Below are 18,974 nucleotides of genomic sequence, written 5' to 3'. Positions count from 1 at the left end.
CCAAGACTGCATAGGTGATTTAAGTTAGACAGCCCGCCTTAAACTGACTGTCCTGCCGCTGTTTGGAGTATTGCTTGAAGCTGAATGTTATTATACTCCCTCGGCGTTCCGGCCACCGGTAGTGCGCCTCAGCAGGATGTTGCTTCGGTCTTACAGCACGACTCCTACTGGTATTTCTCCTTTGCGTGATCTCATTTCTCATTCAGCACAATCTATCTCGCTTCTAATCCTTCCTTGGGCACCGCCGCTATGCTGAGCAGGCACGGTCCCGTTACGTTCGTTCAAGTTGCCAAGCCTCTGTCAGGATCCCACCCCTGACAGAGACCCTACTGTATCTCCCCCCCACAACACCCTCTGCCACAAGGTGTTGCCTGGTTCCAACCCAGTCAGCTTTCTCATCTAACTTCCTGCCTGACCCCCAGTTTACCCACTATGGTGGGGAGTGGCCTAGTGAATAGAACCCTTAGCTCCCCCCGGAGGCCCGACTGTGAAATGTATTGGTGTCTGTGATACCTGATCAGATGAACTCCTTCAGTGCCATCAGACGTACCATAGCTCCCCTTAGTGGCGGAGCCACAGTACTGCAATGACCAGGACTCTGGGGCGCTGCATTCACACCAGGCAGTCAGTGTAGTTACCCATTCGATCTGAGATTACCTTGACGTTTTGGTGAATGGGCTCACAACGTTTGCAAATCTTGTGCTAAAAATCTCATGTGTTTTTTCATAAAGTTCATAAGCCATTATGCTATTCACATTCCACATATTTCACATTTCCTTAATTTTAGCACAGATGAGTGCGGCCATTGATCTATTTTGTATTTGACTTTTTTTGGCTATGCACTAGTATAAATTATATATATATTGTTCGGTCAGTTGATCTATTTTACTATATACTATTTTCTGACTTGAACGTCCCGCCCTTCTCCATGCTGTGATTTTAATTACATCTCAACACAGTTGGTTCTGAGCCTCCTATATAAGTAGGCTTTATCCTGTTATTAGCCATAGGTAAGTGTTCACATTAGGCAGTCAGCTCAGATACCATAGGTAAGTGTTCACACCAGGCAGTCAGTGTAGTTACCCATTCGATCTGAGATTACCTTGACGTTTTGGTGAATGGGCTCACAACGTTTGCAAATCTTGTGCTAAAAATCTCATGTGTTTTTTCATAAAGTTCATAAGACATTATGCTATTCACATTCCACATATTTCACATTTCCTTAATTTTAGCACAGATGAGTGCGGCCATTGATCTATTTTGTATTTGACTTTTTTTGGCTATGCACTAGTATAAATTATATATATATTGTTCGGTCAGTTGATCTATTTTACTATATACTATTTTCTGACTTGAACGTCCCGCCCTTCTCCATGCTGTGATTTTAATTACATCTCAACACAGTTGGTTCTGAGCCTCCTATATTAGTAGGCTTTATCCTGTTATTAGCCATAGATAAGTGTTCACATTAGGCAGTCAGCTCAGATACCATAGGTAAGTGTTCACACCAGGCAGTCAGTGTAGTTACCCATTCGATCTGAGATTACCTTGACGTTTTGGTGAATGGGCTCACAACGTTTGCAAATCTTGTGCTAAAAATCTCATGTGTTTTTTCATAAAGTTCATAAGCCATTATGCTATTCACATTCCACATATTTCACATTTCCTTAATTTTAGCACAGATGAGTGCGGCCATTGATCTATTTTGTATTTGACTTTTTTGGCTATGCACTAGTATAAATTATATATATATTGTTCGGTCAGTTGATCTATTTTACTAGGACAATGAAGGTACACCCAGTTTTTCATGTATCTTTACTAAAGCCTGTATCTCCTAATACCTTCCAGGGACGTGTTGTGTCACCTCCGCAGCCTGTGGTGATTGGTGGGCAAGAACAATTCATGGTGGAGGAAATTATTGATTCCAGGATACGCAGGAATCGGCTCCAATATCTGATAAGATGGCAGGGATATCCCCCTGAGGAAGACTCATGGGAACCTGTGGAAAACATCAATGCCCAACAGAAGATTTCTTATTTTCATCAGAGATTCCCTGAGAAACCAGGTCAGGATCGTCCTGAGGCCATTTCTAAGGAGGGAGTAATGTCAGGACTCTGAACATTTTTTACCTTTTTCTGCATTACTGCCCTTTTCCAAGATGGCTTCTTTGGTCTCATGTGCACTGTGTCTCCTGCTATAAAACTCCACCCCAGCCTTCAGTCTGTGCTAGAGTATTCTGACTTGCATCCAGCTCCTGACCTCTGATTACTCCCTGGCTATACACCTGCTCCTGTGAACCTGTGTGATGATCCTGCTACTCTGCTCTGAGTTCCTGCTGCATACACAAGTTTCCAGTAATCCTCCTTCATCTGCTGTTTGTGTTTACTTCCATCTGCATTTGCTGGTCATGTAAGCTGTTGCTGCTTTGCAATAACCTGAGACTAACCAGGCCTCCCTGGTTGAGCTAAGATATGATTTGAACTGCCTAATAAGCATATCTATCTGTGCCTGGACTAAGACAAGGATTTATTCGTGTCAAGTATCCTCAAGAATAACTGTGCTTCATAGACTTTCTGCTTGATTGCATTTTCCTCTGGTTTCCTATAGACTGCTAAGCTGCGTTTATTATTTGCACCAAGTGTTGTGGACTTGAGTTTCTCTCCGCACCTGTTTGAATCAATCTTATAAAACTGTGTCCTGTAGTTGTCTTGTTCCACGCAAAGAGTCTCCTGAATTATCCCCTATAATTATTACACTCAGTCTTCTGGCTACCGGAATCTGCGCTAGCCAGGGAGGTAGCCAAATCACTGCTCTGCTCCACTGGTGTTACTCTCCTGTGCCTTTTCTCCACTGCACACTTTCCACAAGTTGTTCTTTGCTTCTAAGTTTCCTCTCTCCATGAGCTGTAGTACCTCTGACTACATGGCCCCTTCAGACCTTCTGACATTCTATGTCCGTCTGCCTTCATCTCTGTCCTCTGACAGAATGCTCAGTCTGCTCTCTGGCACTAACTGACTGCTTTTCCTCCAGACTAGAATGTATTTATAGGGGAGTTCACCCTAAACCAGGTTTAGAGCTCCCCCTTCTGGCCTGGAGTATGAACGTGTTGTGTGTATGTGATTACCTGGTGAAAGGTATCCTTCATTGCTTCCAAGCATGACATCACTCTCCCCATGAGGCAACCATAACAACCAGGACCCTGGGGCGTCACAATACTATGGGGTTGTTCAGGGGTCAGCATCAGGCCCTTAGTTCCATAGAAGGGTAAACTTAATGCTTCAGCGTAACAAGACATTTTGGACAATGTTATGTTTCCATCTTTGTGGAAACAGTTTGGGAAAGGCTCTGTTCTGTTCCCCATGATAGTGTGGTAGTGCACAAAGAAAAGTCCATAAAGGATTAGCTGCGTGAGTTTAAAGTGGAAAAATTTAATTGATCTAGACAGAAATCTGACCCCATCTCCATCGAACTCCATAGGGATGAACTAGAACATAGACTGACATATAGGCCCTCTGTTCAGTGTCTGAACTCACAAATGCTCTTCTGGATAAATTCCCAAAATTCCCACAGACACCTCCAAAATCTTGTACAATGCATTCACATAGGAGTGGAAGCTGTTATATTGCAAAGGGACCGACATCATATCAATGCCTATGGATTTAGAATGAGATCTTGTAAAAGCTCCGGTAAATGTAAAGTATATGAGCCAGAATATATCTTGAACACCACTTGCTCATGACACAAGTTCCTCGGATGCGACTAGAAAGGGGGACTTGGCTTCCCACTCACTTGTCCTCTCACCTGTCACAATAGGTCAACAATGAGCTAAGCATACCCCACAGACAGTCCCCACACCACACATTATGCTGCCACCACTTGTCGTTTTACCAGGTTAGCAGGACACCTGCACTGGGCAACACATTGGTACACATGCACACCCGGCTTTCCCTAGCTCCTGAACAGTTCACTACTTCCACTCTGACCTATTTATTAAGATGATGCCAGACCATACATAACAACCACTTTTTACCTGTCGTGTCCCCCCTATTTCCTTATATATTGTAAGTTTGTGAAAAGACCCTCACTCCTCCTGTAACTGTTCAACTATGTGTTACTTTGGGAGGTCTTTATTATCTGTACATGTTTCTGCTTAATTGTAATGTGCTGCAGAATATGTTGGCGCTATAGCACTAAAATTATTAATATTACTATTATTTTACAAGGTATTACAACCAAGCTATTTTCACTCAAGATCGTGGGTACATTAGCGCAATGAAGGCCAACGTAATAAATATATTATTTAATATACAAAAAGAAGTACAGTGCATAAAAAATGTTAAAAATGCTGTAATAACAAAAAGACATACAAGCAAAAACAGTATAAAATAAAGGGCTAAAATACAGATGCATCTTGTGAATTGGATCCAAAAGCGCTTCAGGCAGAGGAGAATGCCGCATGGAATATGGACAGATCTGCAATACTCGATGCATCTCCTGTTGTCTGACATGAATTTTCCTACTTACTAGACCCTTCGTCGCTCCTCCCTCCGTTGAGGTAAGAGTGAGACGGCTGATTAGATTCTATTCTAATCCAGTTTTAGCTGTTATTTTCGTTGTGGGCCATATTTTCCCCAAGAAGCTTCCTACATGGCCGTCATCTTACCGAACATCCTTCAAGTATTCTATACATACCACACATGATATGATATATCCAACCTCTGGATACCTCTGGGAGATATTGTGCTCCCATGGGTTTCCAGCTAACAAACCTTTTGCTATTTACCCCCAGATGTGAATATTCTCCAAGTTCATGGCTACAGTATATCCATGGATTCTGTAAAACTAGAATTCTAATTCAAAAAAACATAAAATTTTGTTTTACGTTGTCCTGTTTGTGGAGTGCAGAAGGAATGGCTACACAAGGTGAAAGGATTGATGCCCCAGCATTTAACGCCTATGTGCTAATGGAAGCTTTGAGGGACACGTCCAACACTGGACCTTTATCACCCCCAACATGAACTGTCAGGGGAGACTTTGGAGGCTGTTGTCCCATTCTAAGGATATTAATGGGTTTGGATGGCTTAAGTCTAATGTGTATGAGGACTTTAAGGCTATGTGCACACGTTGTGGACTGGTGTGCGGATTTTTAAGCACTGTTTTTGCAAAATCCGCAGGTAAACCGCACTGCTGATTCCCCGCGGATTTGCCGCCGATTTACCGTGGGTTTTGTGCGTTTTTTCTGTGGATTCCACCTGCGGCTTTACATCTGCGTATTCCTATTGAGGAGTAGGTGTAAACAGCTGCGGAATCCGCACAAAGAATTGAAATGCTGCGGAAAAAACAATGCTGCATTTCCGCGTATTTTTTTCCACAGCATGTGCACTGCGGATTTTGTTTTCCATACATTTACATGGTACTGTACAACGCATGGAAAACAGCTGCAGATCCGCAGCAAAATCCGCAACGTGTGCACGTAGCCTAAGGCTACAGTGCTCCATGGCAAGGAGTGTCATACCTTATGATTGCGGTAAATAAGGCCATGTTCACACGTTCAGTATTTGGTCAGTATTTCATATTAGTATTGGTAAACCAAAATCAGGAATAGGTGAAAAATGTAGATGTGGTGACATGTTTCTACAGGGTGTCCCTAAAGTCTGGACACATAGGAATTCTCATTAATTAAAATTAGTTTAATTAACTGTAATAGAAACTTGCAAAGTGCAACAAACTTTGTATCGCAAATGATGGAAATCATATTGAAGAAGTTATATAATATTGCAACTGAATAAATTGTTAATAAATTTCATTTATTCAAAATATTTTTGCCTATGTGTCCAGATTTTAGAGGCACCCTGTATTATACTTTTCTTCTGATTGTTTCACTCCTGGCTTACAAATACTGAGGTAAAAAACCCACCAAATACTGAACATGTGAACATGGCCTTGTGATAACTTATTATTATTATGTTATAACAAACATTAGCCTTAAGGCCACGTTCACACATTCAGTATTTGGTCGGTATTTTACCTCAGTATTTGTAAGCTGAAACAAGGAGTGGAACAGTCAGAGGAAAAGTATAATAGAAACACGTCACCACTTCTGTATTTATCACCCACTCCTGGTTTTGGCTGAGGTAAAAAACTCACCAAGTACTCAACATGTGAACGTGGCCAAAGAGAGTGAATTAAATAGGAAAAACCTCTACAATATATCATTCCTATACTAAACATGTACAAGCAGGAGCACGCTGATAATAGACCATGGAAGCTGCAATAAATTAAAAGAGGGTGTAGAATAATAAGTAAAATCTTCTGCAATCTCCATATTTTCTTATACGTTCGCCCATCAGACCAAGTTGTGGGCGAGCGCACCATGTAACAGGCTATAGTGAGTGCGTCAAGCTGTGGAAAGCCCAGGCGTGTGTGCAGAGATGTCCAGCGGGTGGGAGGTAACTTCTCCCATTGTGATAGAATTAGGAGGGGCTCAGTGAACAGCAGGATTTGAGTAACCACATCTCTCAGTCACTGGAGCCAGAACACACTACACCTCCAGCCTCTACAGCAAGCACCCCACTACTCCCCAGCAATCATGCCTGTTGACTTCAATGGCTACTGGAAAATGCTGAGCAATGAGAATTTTGAGGAATATCTGAAGGCACTTGGTGAGTCAGGTTTGGCATCAGGTGTCTTGTTTTGACAGAATCGTCTGCGCTGTGCAGTTAGAATAGACATAAAAGGTTTTGTTTGACTTTCAATGGATCAATGTACAACCCCATTAACTAGTGAAAGGGCTGAGTCCTCTGTACATCTCCATTTCTCGTGATTTGTGAAGCGCTTTGGCTTCATTACAGACACAGGAATGTTCTTCCTTAATCTAAAATTCCAAGTTTTGGTTCCCCCACAGATCTCATATTACACCGCTCTGATTGCACTGGGATAAGCCCACTGATCTTCACTCTCTTTTCTACACATTTTGGCCTCTATAGGAATCTTTGTGCAATTCATAGATTGTTGGAGAATTTTTTAGTTTGTTTTTTTTTTTGTTTGTCACTTACACACACGTCATATAATTTACAGCCTTTATAATGCAATAAATGTGATGCTGGCCATGTGCAATAGTAAGGGACGTGGTAACAAAGAAGTGATGACGGAGCCTGTAGCGTGGGTTTATACCAGAGGCTGCGTAGAGACGGAGTAAATTCTTTAATTCGCTCTTTAGGAAGGAATTAATTTTTTTCATCCTAATGACGAGACATAAGTTAGAGCTCATTGTATAGAACACAAACCTATTGTTTATGAGGCTGTTCACATCTGGGGGGGTTTTTTTACAACCACTAAAAGAAAGCGTAGACATGTCCGTTTCTGATCCAGTTTGCGAGTGCATCTCAATTTGTCCATGAAAAATTGATGTACAATAACAAATTGTATTGTGGTACCGTGTTAGCCAGAAAAATCGATGTGAATACCTTTCTGCCCAATGATGACAGAAGTATTCTAGGAGTGATACCTTTATTGGCTAACCAGAAAATATGTTGCCTGAAGAAGGAGCCACTGTGCTCTGAAAGCTTGCAAACCTATTATTTTCTGGTTAGCCAATAAAGGTATCACTCCTAGAATACTTCTGTCATCATTGGGCAGAAAAATATTCACATCCATGAAAAATTGAATTGCAAACGGGTGGCATCCGACGCAATCCGTTTTCCGTTTAAAGGGTCGGAAGCGTGACTTTTTTCTTATTTTCTGCATTCCAGAAAAACAGACTGAAAATGGATGAAAATCATATCAAACATTTTTTTTTCCATGTAGTTAAAAAATAAATGGACCTCTGAAGGAGACTTATACTACTAATAATAATTTTTATTTCTATAGCACCAACATATTCCACAGCACCTTACATATTAGAGGGGATGAAGTTTACAGTTGGGCCAGTCTCGTTTGCAAATTCCAGATGTCATTCCTGTGCAGCTGTGTGCGTTCATCCTCGTTGCAGATGGGCGTTTGTCACGTGCCATTAGGTGCCACTCTTTGTTTGCAAAACGGCTGAGAAGTGCGTGTTGCGCTCGTGTGAACTTGTCCATTACGTTGGTACATTTGTATTCTGTGCCCACGGATCGCACATGTACCAATAACGCATATGCCCGTGCAGGTGGGTCTAGAGACCTGGGCTGACACAGATCCTTCTGGAGCTGTCAGTTTGGCTCTTTAGACCCAAGATTGGGCTTGTATATATAATCCGGATGTATTATATATCTGGGACTAGGCTAGTGTTGGAATAGTCACAATTTAGCTCCCTATAATGACTACGATATCAATTAACTTCTGCAGTTCTGATTAAACCAACTAAAATCACTTTTAAAAAAATCCTGAAAGCCTAAGAGTATGTTTCCACTGTCAGGATGGCCGGCGGTATCGCCGCAGCGGCGAAGCCGCTCGGCGCTAAGCCCCGCCCCCTTTCTGGGACGCGATGATGCCGGATGTGTTAACTCTTCACATCCGGGATGATCGCTCTCTCCCATAGCGCCCTGTGATATGCCTTGCGGGGACGCTGCGTCCCCGCAAGGTGTACGGACATGCTGCGATCTGAAAAGACGCGCAGCATGTCCGTAGTCGCAGGGCCACCGCGTGCGGGTTTCCACGCATAGTGGAGACGGGATTTCATAAAATCCCCTCCACTATGCTGGAACATCTGGACGCTGCTTGTTTGACGCTGCAGCTCTGCGCAGCGTCAAACAAGCAGCGTTTCCTGACCGTGGAAACATACCCTTACTTTGTTTTAGTGAAAGCGACAGGTCAGGATTTTGAGCAAAAATGCTTCTTAATTATGGCCAACTGAAACAAATCTTAAAGCAATTAAGTAGGTTTACATGCAGTCCTATGTAAAACCACTGACGGCCTAACTGCAGACTGAGTTCTGCTACAACCATACCATATAGAGATTAACCCTGCGTTTAGTGATCTATACTTACATCTTCTGAAATATAAAACCAAACCGAATCCACTCCACATGGCTGTACCGCATGCTATCCCGCGCGTAGTCAGTGTTATCAATTATATCGAAGGGACTCGAACAAAGGCACTAAGAGACGTCTCCATCCAGCTCTGCAATGTGCAGCTAATAGTTCCAATACCGGGTCATACTAGTTATTGTATGTACTACAAAATATGATTGCGAGACTTTCTTGTGTCTTCTTCACCCCTTATTTCACGGGCGCATGTAAATGGTCTTTGTTCACACAGACGCAGCATTAATCACGCGTACTCAGGCCACAGTGCATGCACACACGTGTATCTCTGTAGTATAAAGTGCTGCCAAATAAATACCAGGATATATTCTGATGTAAAAATATTACTACAACGCTTAAATAGTTGATCCCAGCTGGTAAATGTAATGAACATGCAGATAACGGGGGCACCTAATATTTAAGGCAGGGGAGGGGGTTGACACAAATATGCTTTATTGCTCTTAATTTCTTAGTAAAATGTACACAGTCACATCAGGTTTTATAAATTGTCATTGTGTGCCAAATTTATTTCTAATACCTGTTTTCTGGCTTTGAAGAGGCTTGTCTGCCCTGAATGCTGTGCCGTCTATGGGCAGCATGTTATAGGACAGGAGGAGCTGAGCAGTAGGGGCGTAACTACAATAGGTGCAGTGACTGCAATCGCACCCAGAGCCTGGAACCTAAGGCTACGTTCCCACGATGAGCTTTTATCTAATTTTTGACTCAGGGAAAACAAGCGGCATCTTAGGGTACGTCTCCACGGTCCGTTTCGCCGGCGGGATCGCCGCAGCGGCGAAGCCGCTCGGCGCTAAGCCCCGCCCCCTTAATGGGACGCGATGGTGCCGGATGTGTACAGTACACATCCGGGATCATCGCACCCCTCACCATAGGGCCCTGTGTTATGCCTTGCGGGGACGCTGCGTCCCCGCAAGGTGTACGGACATGCTGCGTTCTGAAAAGACGCGCAGCATGTCCGGAGTCGCAGGGCCGCCGCGTGCAGGTTTCCACGCATAGTGGAGACGGGATTTCATAAAATCCCCTCCAGCGTCAAACAAGCAGCGTTTACTGACCGTGGAAACATACCCTTACAGTTCCAGCAAAGTGGATGGGATTTCTAGAGATCTCATGCCCACTGTTCTTATTTACGATGCATAAACTGACCTGCGGTGCTTTTTTTCAAATCCGCAGCATGTCAGTGTCTCTTATGGGTACTCTTGTGACTTTTCTGTGCAGATTTTCCCCATAAACTTACATTAGGTGCAAAAAACGCATCTAATCCTCACCTACGTATGTCAATAAAGTTCACTGAAATCAAAATACCATAAACTTTCAAAAACAAGTCAGCTTTATTTAAAACATGACACACCAAAAAATGACGATAATTACAGTGTCAAAAACACGATAAAAACGCATGTTAATAAAATGCAATGAAAAAACGCAAGTAATCTAACTTAAATAATAGGTGCAGAAATTCTGCGACATCAAAAGCTCATCATGGGAACGTAGCCTAAGGGGCCCAAAAAGTCCCTTTAGCCGATATAAAAAGACTAATATTGTCAATAATTATGGGCCCCGTTGAACATTTGCATTGGGGACCACGAGCTTCAAGTTGCAACATTCCAGTGAGTGGTCAAAACTAGTGATTGGCAGCTATCTCGGTATAATGGCTCATTCAGACATATGTAAATCTCGGACCGATCATGGACTGTTCATGGGTCTCCCAAGCGGAGCATGACACCTTCATATATTTTTGAGGCTGCTGTTCTTGGGTCTGGAGACCCGCAGCTAGTCTGTACATTGCGGTCCATGATCCACAGGCCTCTGCATAGTTATCCATTTCCATTTGTATACCCAACGAAAACTGACCTTTTAGTTACTGTATGAGTTGATGGAGTTTCTTGCGGCATTGAAAAACAAGTTTTTCTTTGCCTAAAGCATTTTTTGAAAAGTTTTGGATTTTTTTTAATGTATTTTTTTTTAAGCGTTCTTTGCAACCTCTAGATTGTACAGTGCCTAGTTTTGAGAGGTTTTCTTCGCAATCCTCTTCAAAGAAGCAACATGAGCTTTCTGTTTTCCACCAGGTGTTCCAGTTTACATCTATTTGCATCTATGTTTTCTCATCCTTTATTCCAAGGGTTACTTCAACTAGGACCTACAGTAATTCCAAGTTTGGGGCTATGAAATCCCATTTCGAATGGAGCAGAGGTGCACATGCTCAGCCTCTGCTCCATTCATTGCCAAAAGATCACAGATTATAGAGACCATACTTAATATTTGTGAAACGATTGTAATCATTGGTAATGAGGTGTATGAAATAATACAATACATAAGGAAAGAGAGGGGAGAAGGGAAAAAAAAGGTAAAGCCTTAGGCTATGTTCACACTTTGCGTTTTTTGCTGCGGATCCGCAGCGGATTTGACGCTGTGGATCCGCAGCAGTTTTCCATGCAGGGTACAGTACAATGTTACCCTATGGAAAACAAAAACCGCTGTGCCCACATTGCGGAAAATCCCTTTAAAAACCGCGCGGAATTGCTGCGGAAAAAAAGAAGGAGCATGTCACTTCTTTCTGCGGATTCCGCAGCGGTTTTCAACATGCACCAATAGGAAAGTGCTGTTGAAAACCCGCAGAGGAATCCGTAGAAGAAACCGCAGGAAAATCTGCAGTGAAAACCGCAGCGGTTTTGCACTGCGGTTTTTCCAAATCCGCTGCGGAAAAATCCGCCGCAAAATCTGCAAAGTATGAACAAGCCCTTAAGGTTGTTTTAAGGCGCTAATCTTAATAGAGAATGAGAGGTCGCTAAGTTATGTCCCCACAGCCCTAAGATCAAATTAAAAAAAGGGAAAATTTCTATCAGTGTCCCGATTGAGATATTCGGCCATAATTTTGAACTGTTTTAGGCCTGAGAATATTCTACTTCCATTAGTATGGATAAATCTATTTAATTCCATCTGGTCCCCCGATTGGTGGAGTACTTAGTGTTGGTTATTGTCCTGTAAAGGATAGTTGAGGCTGGTGCCCTTAAGATGACATTAGGATATCACTTCTTATGTGGGAACTGTCCTCCCTATTTACCATTGTACACCATAAATGGTCTCAGTTTATCCCTGATGTGAGACCTTTTTTAAGCTATGTGCACACAGAATCTTTTTTGTTGAGTATTCAGAGCAGAATCTTAGCGGAAAATCAAAGTTTCTGAGGACTTTTCAGATTTGAGGGGGAGAATTTGGAGAGTTTCTACTCAGTTTCTAATTCAAAAACTCCTTGAAAACCTCAGTACGCACGTAGCTTATGGGTCGCGTTCTTGTCGACGGGCTTTGCAGTATTTTTACGTGTGTTTTTCACTCACATTCATTTCGATGGGTAAAAAGAGCTGCAAAAAAACACATAATTAGTACATTACCTTCTCCTCGCTCACACCAAGCCATATTTGCCAGGAGTCCTAGTCTTCCACAACAGACAGGAATAAATAATTTATTTTGATACCATGAAAAACATCTCTGGTTCTTAAAGTTCTCACTACCCTATAGCTTTATGACTTCATGGACAGACATCTCTGTAAAATTCTTGACGATGTGCACACATTATAGCAGTTTTATAATAATGGTAAGGAGAGTAGGAAAATACAGTTTTGTTTTCTCATATGAATCAATAAAACTCTGGATCCATGTGCTGTCCATTTAAATAACTGACAGCAGATGGTCGAGAATGGGTGTGTGACTGCAGATGCCCCCGATTCATTAGGAAGCGCACTTCATGAATCAGGGGCACCGGAGGAGGGGACTGTGCCTCGCCACAAATCTTACTCCAGTCCCTGCTGATGTAGTTATGTGGCTTAGTGAAGGCCACTGCTCCTCATGAACTTGACGAGCGGAAATCACAACACAACAATAGCGTGAGACTGACAAAAGTTGCAAAATTTTAGCGCTACCCCGATTTGCACCCAAATTTTTAAACTTTAAAAAAAAATTTAAGACCGAATACAGGTGTAAAAGCTTTGATTAATCAGGCCATGTGTGTGTATGTATACAGTCAATGAATAAGACTGCCCACTGGACTCTTGGCATACAAATAGCAGGGATTTTAATGAGTAAAGTACAAATTGATCTGACGGCTATCTACAGTATAAAACACAAGTTGCACTGAATCTTTCCCACAAATAATTTCTACTTTATTCATTTATTCGTTACTTATGCCTTTGAACTGACTGTTGCATTACAAAAAATTTGTACATCCACAGTTTATTGCTGATCATGCACAAATAGATGTTTGCTGACCATGTGCACTTTAGGCTGCCAACTATCGCGCTCAGCTTTCCCATTACTAAGCCCACCAGGATCAGCTGAGTATGCACGTTCATTTCAATAGGGAGAAGGGTATAATCTCATTATGTCAGGAAACAAAGGATCAGGTATGCGTAAATCCAGCATGTCTGATCCTAGATGAACCCCACATCCGCCACTTATAAAGCTATGCTCGCAGTGTGGCATGCAGCCATATTTCCAGTGAGGCGAATAGGATTTTCTAGAATTCTGTTCACATGCTGCAGTAATTACATATTGTCTGGTTTTACATAACTGTATATTGATGTACAATAAAACATTTTTACTGTGGTACTGTGTTAGCCAGAAAAATCATTGTAAATAATTTTATGCCCAAGAAAAGACAAAAGTATTCTAGGAGTGATATCTCTATTGCCTAAGCAGAAAAATTATAATCTCTCTATAGAATATTATCAGTAGCACATGGTGTCATAACCTGACTGAATGCCCAATCGGGGAAGAAATATTTTTTTTTCTCAACTCGTATGTACGGTAGGTGTTACTGACACATACCCCCTACCTAAACGTTGCACAGATAAAACCATATGGTAACCTTATGCCCAATAGCAGTGACCTTTTTCACTTGAATAAAGCCCCTGGCACACAACAAAAATTACATCTTTCAAGAATGGGGTCTGATTCAGTGCAGATAATGAGTACTCTAATAAGCAGTCAAGAATTTTTTAGGGTTATGTGCATGTCAAGAAAGTTGAAGGTCACCACTGGAGTCCAGGGGATGACCTTAGCAGTTATCTATTGCCTCATGTTCATTAGGTTATTACATTTGGTTATTGTTAACCCCTGAGAAGTCGAATAAGATGTTCCTTTATCCTCCCTCTTACCAGTCAGAATTGTATTTGCCTGGAGTCCTAGTACTCCGCAACATACAGGGCTAAAAAATAATTGAGTCTCTCATACAAATTAGGGCTTCGTATTATCTGTCCAATGTTATGTCAGATCGCACTTGGAACAATGTTAGTCTGTGGAGCCACGCACGTCTGATTTTTTTTTATTTTTTTTTCCCCCTCAAATGGAGCTGTTCTGAGGAAAAAAATCACTGCATCTGAGTTTGATCCGATATTCGAAGCACACTCCGCCATGCAAGTCAATGAGTGCGTGGAAATCATCGGGCTGCACTCCGATGACTAGAGATGAGCGAATTTGTTTGGATTTTGGCCCAGAATCTGCTTTTGACATATTCGGGCCATATTCCAACACTATTCAGGCCGAATGTATGTCTTATACTTGGTTCCGAACATATTCGGTAATTTCTACTCCCATTGACTCTAATGAAACTTGGCCGTGTTCGACGAATATTGCAAAAACAATATTCGAATCCAATCGTATTCGGAACCGAATCCGAAAAAATTCGCTTATCTCCACCAATGACATTTCAGTGCAGTCCGATTTCCATGCGCTGACACATGGTAACACAAGCCCCACCAATGTCCCCAATAAACACACATGACACAAGAATCTTTTTTGGAATAAATTGGCCGTGGTGTTTATTTTGAGTTACATATAAAAATGTAATTTAATCCAAGAATAAAAGAATAAACCATTTACATATTCATAAACTGACCTAAATCAAATCACATTACCAAATCCACCCGAAAATAACGGGCGATTTTCCCACAAATAAACGACACGACAGGCTTAGATAAAATATAACAATAGCTTAAGGGAGGGAGGGATGGGTCTTCAATCTTCATCAGATGACTGATGACAAACCGTCCGAACAGCTGATTTTTATAGAGGAATTTTTTCCCGCACTTTTTCACCTCGACCAATCAAATTGAACATAAAGTGCGGGAAAACAACCGGATAGAACTAGAAAGAACCTGCTCATGCGTTAGCACAACTTACCAAACGTATTAACCCTTCACAACCTTAACCTTTGAGGAATAAATACCACACACAACTAAAGCCTCACAGGAGAGGGGAGGGGGCTGTGTTATCATGCGACCCCCTTTGTACTCGACAAAGGGAGGGCGTCCAGTGGAGAAGATGGAGAAATCTTGTTCTCCTCCTTGTTTTCCTCATAGTGTGCTCCGAGAATCAGATCACGTTATGCTGACACTCTGATCAGCGTGTGATCCGAGTGTCATTTATATAACCGGACCGATTCTCTCAGATGAGGCAAGCTACGGTTGCGTGACCCCGGCTTTAGAGTAATGTCAGGAGAGAGGGCTTCCAACCAAACCATGGAGACCCACATATCTGGTCTCACAGCACACTGTAGCACTTCATGGACAGATATCCCAGTGTACAATTCGTGATGAGGTGCACACATTACTGGGGTTTTATAATGGTAAATCCAGGAGGAAAATACAGTTTTGTAACACACTAAATACCATGAATAACACAACAGTGTTTCTAAGGACTAAAGTAATCATCCTGGTAATACCGGGATTAATCTTGTGTGCTTGGATAAGTTACAGCAACTGTACAGAGCCATGTTATACGTGCTCCATATTTGTAAGTAGCACTGAGATCTCTTTATTTATTTTTTTCCGCTCATACGACCCCTTCAGCAATCAGTGGCATCTTGGCTATAAGCTTATTATGGCATGTCAGAAGATTTGGGAAATTATAGTAACTTTTAAAGGAGCTGTTTTAGGATTAGAAAAATGTCTGCTGCTTGTACAATCAGTGCTACATATTAATGTGTTCTGTCTAGTATTGCAGCACATTTCCATGGAGGTGAATGGGCCTGAATCTGCATACAACACGTGGTTGTACAGAATACATCCCTGTCGCTGGTTTTGAAAGAGAAATCAAATAAATGAATAATTTTAAAGCAGCCATGTTTTTCTTACACAGAGCAACCACTGCTAAGACACCCCATCAAGAGGAGAATAGCTGTGCAATACAACAACATATGGTAGCACATATGATTGCTATGGTATACGGCCGGTCAGTGTATAATCTCCATACACACAACTCTGTGGTTTATATTCAAGAGAGTCCAAAACTGGAAATTGCATTTATAACACAGGTTACCTCATTAATCCATGTGAACAAATACAAACCATGAATTGGCTCCTCTGAGTCCCATTTTGAGAGGAGTGGAGACACACATGCTCTAAATCCACTCCATTCATTGTCCATGGAATTTGGCGGAGAAAGAAGAGTACAGCGCTCCGCTATTTCTGGCAGCCCCACAGGGATGAATGGTGTGGCGGTCGAGCATGCGCTTTATTTTAATGGGGATAAAAGTGCCGTAGTTTTCTGCCAGTCGGTGCTGGTCACAGCAGTCGGATCACCTATATCGATAATTGACTATTTCTACTGACAATTTCTGTTCTTAGTAGACTGCTAAGACCAAAAAAACATTTTAAGGAAAACAGAATGCCTCCCTCCCATGAGACCAATAAGGCACATGACACATAACTTCCTTAGTGGATGGGGTCGGCCACAGCTTTTATTTCTTTTATTCTCAGAAATAACCTTTCTTTTAAAACCACCGTAAAACGTCTCTGGGAGGGCAAGTATGTCTTCAGCACCATACTCTTCAAATCAGTAATTTTACCACTACGAAGGGGCTCGTGTAAACCTACTCGGAGCCCCGACCGCCACTAAGCAATAACAAAGCTTGCTCGACCCCATCCTGGAGACCTGATATTAATATAACCTAACCTATATCATTTAAGTGGATGCCTTTCTGTTCCATCAGGCGATGGTTACCACCTTCCAGCTGTCTATGGCGAACTACAACCCCAGATTTTGATCTCACAAATCGAGAAATGTGACAGTTAACTGTTCTACTGGCTTTTTCGACTGCAATGGCATCTCTGGCACCCTGCTATGTAACTCTTGGAATTATTTCAGACCAAACTATAAAATTATCTAGGAGAAAAAACTACAATATGATCCAGGGCCATTAACTCAGCCATTTTTAGAAAGCACAAGTCATTACCGCCAGCATGAATCAACAAAATAACTGGTGAACAAAAAGTTCTCCTCTGCTCCAGCACTTCCGGCAACACTTGTGACCATGTAAGATCCCGAAAGCCCAATTACTTTCATCCCGGTCTGTATGCAGCTCTCTGAGTGGCCCAAAAAATGTATGAATGCTCCAGCAACCACACCGTTGGACGCTGAGTGTAGCGCCCCCACTGCCGCAGGGCCGAGGGGTACCCGGTACCAGGCCTCTGAGTCTCTGTTCTGGGGTTGTCACGGTGGCTAGACCCGGTCCGTGACCCTGCTGAGGGGCGTACAATGAAGGTGGAGGGAATGGTGATGATGTTGTGGTGGTGCGGTGCAGGTCGCAGTAAATAACGAGGACACCAGGTTGCAGTCTCTTTACCTTTTTACTGAAGGTCCCAGGATCCTCAGTCCGGAATACGGTTAACCGGGCTGCGCAAGTCCGGCCGGTCCGATGGCACCTCCAGAGTTCTCTTTGCAGGTGGAAATCTGTGCCTACCTTCTAGCGCTTGTGTGTTGTGGTCCTCCCCTGCTGTGCTTACGGGATAGTCCCCACAACTGTTGTGTCTGTTTCTGAAGTTCCCTCACAACTCGATTATGATGTTCTGCTTCGTCCCCCCAGATCATATGGCTAGGACGCACCCGTATGACGGGTAGGCTCGGAGCTCTTCCGGGACCCTAGTGTCGCCCCTCTCCAGTTGTTGCCCCCTATGTCTTCTTAGGTGATTTGAGTGAGACAGCCCGCCTATAACTGACTGTCCTGCCGTAGGTTTGAAGTTAGGCCTGGAGCTCTATACTTCCTCGGCGTTCCAGCCACCGGCTGCGCGCCTCAGTAGGATGTTGCCTCGTCTTACAGCACGACTCCTACTGGTGTTTCTCCTTGTTGCATTGATCTCGTTTCTCACTCAGCACAATAAACCTCGCTTCTTGTCCTTTCTTAGGGCACTGCCGCTATCTCGTGCAGGCGCGGTCCCGTAACGTTCTCTCTGTTTGCTAGGCCTCTGTCAGGATCCCACCCCTGACAGTGGCCCCCCTGGATCTTCCCCTGCAACACCCCCTGCCACAGGATGTTGCCTGGCTCCAACCCAGTCAGCTTCTGTCTAACTTTCTGCCTAACCCCCAGTTTTACCAGATTGTGAGGAGTGGCCTAATACATAGCACCCTTAGCTCCCCCTGGAGGCCAGACTGTGAAGTGTATTGGTGACTGTGATACCTGGTCAGAAGAACTCCTTCAGTGCCATCAGACGTACCATAGCCCCCCTTAGCGGCGGAGCAATCAGTACTGCAACGACCAGGACTCTGGGGCGCTGCACTGAGCACCTGGAAAAAGAAATAATTAATTCAACAGTTCAGGGCGCATATAGGAAGAAAAACACTCTCTGACTTCCACCTGCTGATAAGCTTATACTTCCCGCTAGAAATGCCTTCCCTGGCTGCCTCCGTAGTCTCACCTATCCTAAAGGAGTTGAGTATCAAGTCAGAAGGCAAAACCCCGAAGAACCATCCACATAAGCTAAAAAATGTTCTGATTCCTGCCAGACTGCTGAATAAGCAGAAACAATAGAAAAGGGGCAAACTATGGCATGATATTGAGTAACCTATTGCCAGGCAGGTATCATAATAGAAAAACCTGTCTAAATAGCAGTCCAAAAGGTGGTAACAATCTGAATGTACCGGGAGGACTTGGAAAGCTGACTCTGTCTGATTTTTCCCATAAGCACC

General features: G+C 42.9%; 1 protein-coding gene across 1 annotated transcript in view; it reads left to right on the top strand.

The window, feature by feature from the left end:
• Positions 1-6,355: 6,355 nt before the first annotated feature.
• RBP1 (retinol binding protein 1) overlaps positions 6,356-18,974 on the top strand; it is a 74,596-nt gene continuing 61,977 nt past the window's right edge. The window contains exon 1 of the mRNA XM_077291144.1: positions 6,356-6,662. Coding sequence (XP_077147259.1) covers positions 6,590-6,662 — 73 coding nt within the window. The 5' untranslated portion in view covers positions 6,356-6,589. The remainder of the gene's footprint in view (positions 6,663-18,974) is intronic.

Source organism: Ranitomeya variabilis, chromosome 2 (assembly GCF_051348905.1).
Source record: "Ranitomeya variabilis isolate aRanVar5 chromosome 2, aRanVar5.hap1, whole genome shotgun sequence".
Taxonomy (NCBI): Eukaryota; Metazoa; Chordata; class Amphibia; order Anura; family Dendrobatidae; genus Ranitomeya; species Ranitomeya variabilis.
Note: the sequence above shows the minus strand (reverse complement) of the source record. Positions and strands in the feature narration are given on the sequence as shown.